Source organism: Pinus tabuliformis, chromosome 7 (genome assembly GCF_031772625.1).
Source record: "Pinus tabuliformis cultivar Carrire ecotype Pingquan chromosome 7, CPIR1, whole genome shotgun sequence".
NCBI classification, from domain to species: domain Eukaryota; kingdom Viridiplantae; phylum Streptophyta; class Pinopsida; order Pinales; family Pinaceae; genus Pinus; species Pinus tabuliformis.
In genome coordinates this window covers 1,998,958,004-1,998,967,963 of record NC_142293.1, presented here as the reverse complement: position 1 = coordinate 1,998,967,963, position 9,960 = coordinate 1,998,958,004, and the positions used below count along the sequence as shown (strand labels likewise).

At 41.8% G+C, this 9,960-nt stretch overlaps 1 protein-coding gene across 1 annotated transcript; it reads right to left on the bottom strand.

Moving 5' to 3' along the window:
• Nucleotides 1-7,616: 7,616 nt before the first annotated feature.
• On the bottom strand, nucleotides 7,617-8,024 carry LOC149256486 (uncharacterized). The gene has a single exon (XM_089455379.1). The coding sequence runs from the start codon at nucleotides 8,022-8,024 to the stop codon at nucleotides 7,617-7,619; it is 408 nt and encodes a 135-aa protein (XP_089311505.1).
• Between the last annotated feature and the right edge of the window lie 1,936 nt (nucleotides 8,025-9,960).

Here is a 9,960-nt window from a genome sequence, read left to right as displayed (position 1 = left end):
ATCACAGAGATTGTCCTTGCATCCCTCGGATCTTAAGGGACTCGTCTCCTCATTTGCGCAACCCGATGTCATCAACCTCTGATGATAATGTTGAAAACACACTGTCAACTAGTGAAAGTGAAGCCCCAGGACAAAAAGGAAAATATAGATTTCCTTGTAAACTGTGTGAAGGCGATCATGACATCCACCGTTGTCCCTTCTTAGATGAGGCTAAAAGAGTTTTGGATGATCGTCCGGTTCCACCGTTACGACTTCCTCCTGGATATAAAAAACTCTTGCCGAGTCCGTCACTAGTTGAAAATCCGTCTGGCCCGCTCAGGTGGTTGGCTGAAGCATCTATCATTGAAGACAAACCATCTGAACCCATACCAGATGAAAGTCAAAAGGTCGAGGTGGCAGTTGACCCGGTCTTGCCTTTAGAGGTTCCATCTTCAGATGATACAGTCACCGAAAGAACAAGGATGACACCGTCCAAATTCTTTTCATAAACACAGACTCCAACGAACATGGGGGCAATTTACCCGTTCCTTTACCGCAGGAAGGAAGTTCATCAGAGTCGTACCCAGCCGTCTATTCGGTCCCACTTCCAAGCAACCTAGTTGTCTCCTTCGACTGGAATCAACTAGGCAGACCCCGTTTACCAGCTAGTGTACCATTCCGAATCATTGTTCAAATATATAGAATGGTTATGGCTGGTACCATCATAGATGAGGGGGCTTCTGTGAGTATCCTTTCCTCAACTGCTTGGAAAGCGCTTCATTCGCCATCGCTTTTGCCTGAGATGAGAAATCTAACAGGCTTTGATAAAGGAACCAGTCGAACGTTAGGGATCCTTCCCAATGTGCCCATAACATTGAGAGGGAAAACCGTTCACATGAATGTAATGGTAGTTCAAGGACCCCTGGATTATAATCTACTCCTTGGACGAGACTATATTTATTGCATGGGAGCAATTGTCTCCTCACTCTTTAGAGTAATGTGTTTTCTTCACGAAGGAAGAGTGGTCAAGCTCATAGACCAGCTTTCATTTCCCGGATCATGCATAGCAAATAGTCATATACCATCCCTAAATGGTATTTTCACGCAAGAAATGTCTCAATCCCCAGTCCGTCCACCCGATGAGCGCGAGTGATTCAGGGGATATGACTGAAACCCAGGGGGCATGCACCCTGGTTTGCTTCGGCAGGAAAACTTCGGGTATAGGGTAGGTTTCCGCGAGAGAATATGACTAGTCTGTACTCCCGTCCGTGATTGGAAGAGGGGGTTATTCTAGAACAAGATTCTCTTGTCAAAGTTACATGAGTGGAGTAGCCTCCTTCACTCACCTTTGACTATTTCGGTAAACATCGCCGAAGAAGTGTTTTGTTTGCGCTGTGAATAAAACAATCTTTGGGTAACCTGTAAGAGGTAGGCATCTCCCGGTAAAACAAATGTTTTAACGGACTAAAGAATGGGTAACCATGAAATTCTGTTTTATACTTGGGGGCATGCAAGCCTTTTGGCGTGCAAGCGAAGAGCGACTATTTATTTTTTAAATTTGTAGGTCCTCTAACCCTTTAAACTCATAGGATTGGTCGTTTCCTAACTTGCATAAAGAAAGGATGTGGGGCAAAACTCTAAAAATTGCCGTTTTATATGAGACATTCTTATCACACGACTGGATTAATCGAGCAGTGTTACCGCAAGGTTCAAGCTCGTTAAAAAATAAACCCGCATCGAGCAGTTTTAGCACATAGTTCAAGCTCGTTAAAAAATAAACATAAGCCATGAGCAAATGTTTCCCCCCGCATTTAAGCTCGTTAAAAAATGAACTATTCCCCCGTAAATAACCATCGTGAATGTAGTACTTTAGCCATTAAAGCCTTGGTCGTGTTTGCACCGTCACCTCCACTTTTGCATTGGCCGATCATTCACCTCCATTTGATTGTTTACCCATTCTGAGGAACAACTGCGAAGAGTGATTTCACTAGCCACCCTTGTAACACTGCCGTGATTGGAAAATTCCAAACCTTACCTGGAATCAGTTGCTATCCATTTTATCACTCGTTCCTCAAAAGACGAGTCTCCTTTAAGCTCTTTTCAACTGACTCGTAAAATATGAAAAGATTGCTGAACCATTGGCCTCTCCAGCTCGTTAAAGGGACAGGAAGTGCTATCCCTCCTCTAAATTTTAATATTTTTGGACCTGAGGGATTATTACAAAAAAAGATCAAGCGCTTGTTTTGTTCAGCTCGTTAAAAGTATCGAAAATTCATCCCTTCTGTATTGTTTTATACTTTTTCGGACTTAAGGGATTAGATGACGAAAAAGGGAATTTCGGAGTTACCTTTACGTTCCTTTTCAGACTCTCTAAAATTGAAAAGGACCGAGTTATCTTTGTCGTTAAACTCGTTAAAAGTTTAAATAGCGACAAACTTGTCTCTAGACGAGAACGAGTTTCACTATCGCTAGGCTCGTTAAAACATAGCGATGGTTTTGCCCGAAGGGCAAATTATAGAACAAGCATATGTTATCCTCCTCAAGCTTGACAAAAATAAAGAGTTACTGGTCAGCAATGACTAGGGAAAATTGGGAAGAAAACTTGAAGAAACTTTGTGGGTAGCAAGTCGCTCTTGAACATGACACTTCCACTCCGTGTCCGAGTCGGGTTGGGTTTTTTCATTCACCGGTCACATCACCATGGTCCCATCATACCATCCACGTTTGGGGTTAATGCTACCAATCCATCACATCAGTGTCGCCGATATGTTCAAGAGAAGTCATTCAGAGAATTCACCTATGTCTCACCCACTACCATACATTTATACTCCATTCTTTCATGACTGCCACCCTGAACCTTATATCAGCAGATCGTTTTCACCTCCATTAAAATCATTTGCTCCGTTCCGTGTCATTGATGTGGGATTCATTAAGGCCCTCCTGTGACAGATCGCTTCTTGTCGACATCAGCTCATTATCCAAGAAGTTGATCTAGGAACACCCCATTCAGTACTTTGAAGCTTGCATGCCTCAATGGCAAGTTTCTCACTTCCGACGACAGGTTTACATCAATGACCTTCGACCGAAAGATTTTGTGTGGTTTTTGACGCCAAGTCCTTTATTCACACCACGTGAATTGTACTGCAGTACCTTGAGGGTCATTATCATTATCGGTGATTCCTCTCGCGCTTGTTAACATCTTACATCATTGGCTGGTAATCAAGCGATGTCTTTCCATGTTCGACTTCAGAACATCTCTCACATGGATAGACTTGTACTTAGAGTGAAGATCGAACAAGATTGAAGACCCCAAATCTAGTCTCATCCATCCGGGCTGCGATATATATTCAGGGAAATAAAAATATCAAATGTACATCATTGCTGCACAGATAATCATCCAATCAAAGGGATGATGGCTCTACCAGAATCATCAGTCTACACTCAGATGATTGTTTGTCCTATGTACATGAAATGAATTTATAAAGTTGAGCATGGGAATGCCCGCCTCAACTAGATCATGAAAATATTATGAAGATATTGTATTGTATTGTATCTTATTACAGGTCTCCTCCCAACTTGAAAGAACTTCGGATCCTCATAATAAAGCATTTCACCCGACATCAAAGGATTAACGACCTCATGCTTTAGGGGGCAACTGTTATAGACATTTTTGGGCACTACAACCCCAAGCATGAAATGTCCATAAACAAAGGGCTCCTAAGTCCCTAAAAGTGTTGTTCTAACCCCTAAAGGAATAAGGTCAACTGATTACAGCTTCTCCCAGAAGCTCTCCATGAAAAACTACTCAGAACTGGTCAAAATTGGATCATTTCACTTGCTCCATGGCCAGGGTGCGATGCATCTCACCTTGTACACACGGGAAGTGTGTTGCATTTCAAAAAGACCTTCTATGGGGTGTGATGGATGGGAAAAGACAAGTGGCGGAGACAGTTTGCGAGGTGGATGATCATGGAATCTTCCAGAAACTTCTCCTGGGACACTTGCCTATCAGAATCGCCCAAGGATGAGTAAGAGATCAATGAGATCTCCAAGTGGCATCAAGAACTATCAGAGAGAAGACACTAATCAAAAACCCAGATCTGACTCACACCTCTACAAATATCTATATATAGATCTCTCATCCCAGAGATCCAGAGGTGAGAGGCTGGAATTTTGCATATTGTAAGGAATTGCTGTTGGTTTCTTGAGACAAACATCAAATTGTTGGGTGATCTAAGCTTTGTTTGAGGTGAAGAGGGGCTTCTTTGCTGGGAGGTTGATGGTGGGTCAGAACAACTGGTTGTAACTCCTCTTGGCTCTTTCTTGTTTATCAATAAAAGCTATTCAAGTTTTCCTCCATGCTCTTGTGTCATTGATGTTTGCTACATTTGTATGGTCAATTTACATCTGATCCTAGATTGTTTATGATTATAGATCCATGTCTTTGTATAGTGCTATGCTTCTGTGATCTTACAGGTACTTTGTGAAGCTGGGCGTGCAAGGGAGTAGGTAGCTAAAGACTATCAAAGAAGGGAGGAATCAAATCAGGAGATTAGCGCAAGACAGAGGTTGGTCTTTCTGTTCCTCTCTATCTATAATTCATAAAGGAAAAGCGAAAGTAGCTTTTCTCTGTTTGTTTCTAAGGCAGCTGTCACACCTTAGTGGGATAGAGCAGTTCTATATAGACACTTTTCCCTGTAACAAGCACCCCTCCATAACGAGCTGTACTCGGGTTACCTTTTGAAGCTCCATCTATGTTGTATTTCAAATAACCCTTTGGAGGAGGATGCCAGAAATCATTTGCATCCCTCAGGGAAGTTAGATTCCTGTCCAGACCCTGAGGAGAAAAGCCTTGCAGGCCCAGTTTACAGAGAATTCTTAGGTCAAAAGTCGAAGGAGGGTTCTTGGGGAGGTTTCGCACAATGATTCTAACCATTTCCTTGAGTTGTTTTAAGATCAGCTCAAAAATGCAATGGGAAGTTCTCCTGACTTCTTTGAAGATTTGGTTGTTCCTCTCTTTCCAAACATTCCAAATAATGAAGCTCGGAAAGAGGGCCCAAGCTGTGGCTAGAAATTCATTGTCTAAAAAATCTTTTTTCCAGTTGGTCAGTGTGTTGCAGATGTTATTTTTGTCTCTATTCGTCTGATGGAAAATAAAAGCAAAAGAGTCCCACAGACTAGAGGAGAACATATAGCTGTTGAGAAGGTGCTCCATAGTTTCCTCATACTCTTCACAAAGTTGGCATCTGGAAGGTCCCATAATGCCCCTCTTCCTAATATTGTCCCAGGTCAGAATTTTCCTGTGCTGAACGAGCCACATGAAAAGTTTAATCTTCATCCAACCCTGGTGTCTCCACAGGTTAAGCTAGGTTTTGTCTGGAAATTGAGAATTAAGGTCAAGGAGAATGAGCTTTGCTTCCTTGAGATTAAAAACCCCCTCATTATTGTTGCCCCATCTCAACTGATCATGGCCCTCAGGTTTCAGAATCTTCCTGTGATCTAACATTTCCTTAAGAGTTTCTGCTTTAGCCTTCAAGGTTCTGTTATCCCTAAAATCAAAATTCCTCCAGATTCTCCATTTATCATTGTTATTGGTTTGCTCCCAAAATTCTTTCACTTTAGAAAGTCTATTGCTATCAGTGTTTTCCTTGAGATCCCTTAGGTCTTCATTTAATAATATAGGTTCTTGTTGCCATCTGTCCTCCCAGAACAGGCTGAGATTTCCTTCTCTGATTTCCCAGAAGCTATTTCCTTGGACCAAACCCCAGTTTTCCCAGGCTTTGTTCCAGATGTGTGAGCCCTTTTTGTGACCTGTCATTCTTATTAGATCATGGTTATGCCAGGTGCTAGCATATTTTTCTTTCCAAATAGTTGCCCACTGCGTCTCTGGCTCTTTAACCCATCACCACCATAATTTGGCACCTAGAACCTTGTTGAGTAAGTCAGGGTCATCCAAACCTAGCCCACCAAAGCTCTTAGGTTTGGATATCTTATCCCAAGCTACCAAGGCCCATTTCTTACGATCCTCCCCCTTTCCCCAAAGGAAGTCTCTTTGGATGGATCTGAGCTGATGTAGGACACTCTGAGGAGCTGGAAGAACAGATAGCATAAAGACAGGGATGGATTGAAGGATAGCTTTGGTTAGCACTAACCTACCAGCCAAATTTAGAGATCTAAAGGTCCATTTCTTGACCTTGTCTTGCAATTTGTTAATAACAGATTCCCATATGCTTTTGTGTAAGGGTTTGGCAGTGAGAGGAACTCCCAAATATTTTGAGGGGAGGAGCTCCCTTTGGAAGCCCAGAATTCTGGCAATGTTTCTTTGAATAACAATGTGAGTATTAAAGAAATTTTTTTTAGATTTAGATATTTACCTCCAAATGTGAAGCTATGGCAAAATCTTTCAGGATTTGCTTATAGGCAAGAGCTTCCTTGACCGTGGAGATCCCTTGTAGCATAGTATCAACCACAAATTGTTGATGAGTTAAAGCATGACCCTCTTTAGAAAGTTGGAGTCCTTTGATTGAACCCACTACCTTGGCATGTCTGATCTTTCTCCCTAGCACTTCCATCATGACTATAAAAAGAAAGAGAGAGAGTGGATCTCCCTGCCTTAAGCCTCTTGAAGTCGCGAAAGTCTCCGAGGGTGAACCATTAACTAGGATTGAAAAGCAGGGTGAAGTGACTAGGGCCATAACCCATCTGATCCAGTTATGATCAAACCCAAAAGCAGCAAGAACCTTTCTGATGTATATCTAGTTTAGCTTGTCATAGGCTTTGGCTATGTCCAGTTGCATGATCATACCAGTGTTCTTATTGTTTGTCAACAAGTGAACCACCTCCTGAGCTTGAATGATGTTGTCAAGGATTTGTCTGCCTTCCACATATCCTGACTGTTCCACTGCCACCAGGGTAGGAAGAAGGGGTTTGAGTCTATTGGAAACCACTTTGGAGATAATTTTGTAGACAACATTGCACAAGGCAATGGGTCTAAACCTATCAAGAGTTAGGGCTACATCCTGTTTAGGGATCAGGGCGATAAAGGTGGTGTTAAGCGCCTTCAGGATAGTTTTATCCCTCCTTGAGTCTTCCACCACGCTTAGAATATCCTGTTTAACTATATTCCAGCAGGCTTTGAAGAAGTCTACATTGAACCCATCTGGACCTAGTGCCTTGCCATTTTGCATCTCTTTAAGGACCTCCTTGACCTCCTCTTTTGACACTGGTTTGTTGAGGTTGAAATTGTCTTCTGTGGATACTAGCTTAGGTATATGCCTAGTAATCTCCCTGATAGATTGATCTCTGTTAGTGCAGGTTTCCTGAGCAATGCCCTGAAAGTGCTGAACTAGTTCAGCTTCGATTTCCTTATGCGTGTTGAGCATGTTACCTTCCTTGTCCTTAATAGTAGAAATCCTGTTGTGAGCTCTGTTCACCATAGTGGTCTTGTGGAAGAATCCAGTGTTGTGATCTCCTGCTTTTAACCATTACACTCTGGATTTCTGCCTCCAAAAAATTTCCTCTTGCTTACATAAGTTTTCCCAATCCTGATGATATTTAGTTTCCAGTTCATTCTGCTCCTTATCAAAACCCTCTGTAATCAGGGTTTGGTTGAGTTTATGCAGTTTTCCTTCCACAATTTATTTCTCTTCAAAAATGTTGCCATAATCCTTCTTATTCCACTCCTTGAGCCGGAGTTTAATGTGTTTGAGTATTTTTTGAAGAAGGAACATTCTTGTGCCTTGAATATCCAGATCTTCTACCCACCAGATAACAATGTTTTTATAGAAGTATGGGTGGGAGAGCCAGATATTTTCAAATCTGAAAGGTCTGTTGTTGGGTTTGCCAATCCCCTTAATGTCCAGTTGAACCGGCCAGTGATCCGAGCCTCCAAAGGGAAGAACACTCGCAACTATATCCTTGTCCTTGATCATAAGATCTTCTGAAATTATAAATCTGTCCAGTTTGGATGCCACTTGAGATTCTCCTCCTCTTTTATTGTTCCAAGTAAAGGTACCATTATTCATGGCGATATCCACAAGCTTCATACTATCTATGAAGGTTTGAAAAGCACAAGAATCTTTGGTTAGAATTCTAGTACCTCCTTTTTTTTTCCGACAACGTTTTTATCATATTGAAATCACCCCCCAGGATCCAGGGGATTGTTGCATGACGTTCCCTGAGTTTCTTCAGTGAGTCAAGAAACAAGAGTTTACCCTCCATCCTTTGGGGGCCGTATACATTCGTAACCAAGTACATTTCCTTATCTCCCACTGGCCGAATGATCACTGAAAGATAATTTCTAGATGCTTCTGCATCTATCATGTCAATCTTTTGAGGGTTCCAAAGCGTGAGAATACCTCCAGCTGTATTCTCTGCTTTGACCTCCAAAAACTCAAATCTGTTGAGCCATTTACTGTGAATCTCTTTTATCTTTTGAATGGAACATTTGGTTTCCTGAATGAAGATCACATCTGGGGCTGCTTGTTTCATTCTGTTACTTAATAATCTTTGTTTTCTCTTACTGCCTAGACCTCTTATATTCCAAGAAGTGAACTTCATTAACAAAGATTTTTAAAGGAGTAGTTGGATAGGTCTTTCATCTTACCTAAATCTATCATTAGCTTCCCACATTCCATCAGCAGCTCGTTCTGTTTTTTCCGGCCTCTTTTCTTTCCTGGGATTCTTGGTGCTAATCCTGGTGTGGCTTTCATAGCTTTCCTTGCTTCGTTACCTTGTTTTTCATTCTTCCTTAGTTTTCCTTTGTTCTGAGTTTTCCAGATGAACAACTACTATACTCTGTGGAACTCCTCTTGATGTAACAAATCCACTCCGTCTTTGGTTCCTTGTTCCAAGAAGCCTTCTAGATCTAGATTCTCTTTCTCTAAAATTTCCTATAGTTCATGATCCTCCATCTCCATGTCGCTTTGGTTCATTTCCTGATCCATTTCTTGTTCCACATCACTCATGGTGGCTTCTTTCTGGTACTCATCATTTTGTGTTTGTACTGGGTTTTTCCCTTCCTCCTTTTCTGCAGAACTCCCTTCCATTGTTTGTTCTTCTTTGGTATTTTCTCCCTCTTCCTGAAGCCCCTGGAAACTATTTTGCCTAAACTGTTGTTCTTCTCGCTGTTGATTCTTCAGACCTCTTTTAAATCCTTTACTTCGGTTAACCACTTTCTGAAAGTTATCTGCTTCTTTCACTGTATTGCTTCTGCTTTTGTTTGTTTCCTTGTTGAGCGGAAAATCTCTAAAAAGGTGTCCATGTTCATGGCATTTGCGACATATGAATGGAATGTGTTCGTAATCTACTGTTTGTACCCATTCTTCATCAAAAACTTCCAAGATTATCTCCTCCGGTAGAGCCCCTGATAGGTCCATTTCCACACAAATTCTGGCAAAGGAAGTGTATTTCCCCCTTCTAGTGGCTTCAGAGGCTTTAACATAGCGTCCTAATTTATTGCCTATGGCCTCTAACGATTCATTTTGCCAGTAATCAAGAGGTAGAGAGTAGAGTCTTACCCAAACCGGGACTGATGTAAAAGTCTCCTTTTCTGGAACAAAGTTCATAACCCAAGGTCTCATGTAGAGTCCTGCGGCAGCATAGAAGTAGGGCCCTCCTTCAAATATTCTATCCTTGTCTTCAATATTTGTGAACACCACCATAAAGAAACCCTTAGACCCAAGGTGAAGATCTATACTTCCTTTAGGTTTCTAGTGGTATCTGATCCATGATTGTAGAGCTTTTTCAGTGGGCCATAGTCCCATAAACTTGCAGATGATGGCATATGTCCCCATCTGTTCCCTGTGCACCTGCAGCTCCAGATTATTCAAAATCACCCTAGGAGTTATATCTGATTTGGGTTTGTAGGGTCCCTTGTGCCTCTTGTCTTTAGTTTCCTGTTGTTTGTCCTCTACCTCTTTGTCTTTTGTGCGATTTTGGTCCTTTTCTGTGGGTTCTTCCGTTCCCGCTTCCATGCTCTTC

Excerpts from the sequence above, each read along its gene's own strand:
- LOC149256486 (XM_089455379.1), bottom strand. The coding sequence starts at position 8,024 with ATGAAGCTTGTGGATATCGCCATGAATAATGGTACCTTTACTTGGAAC.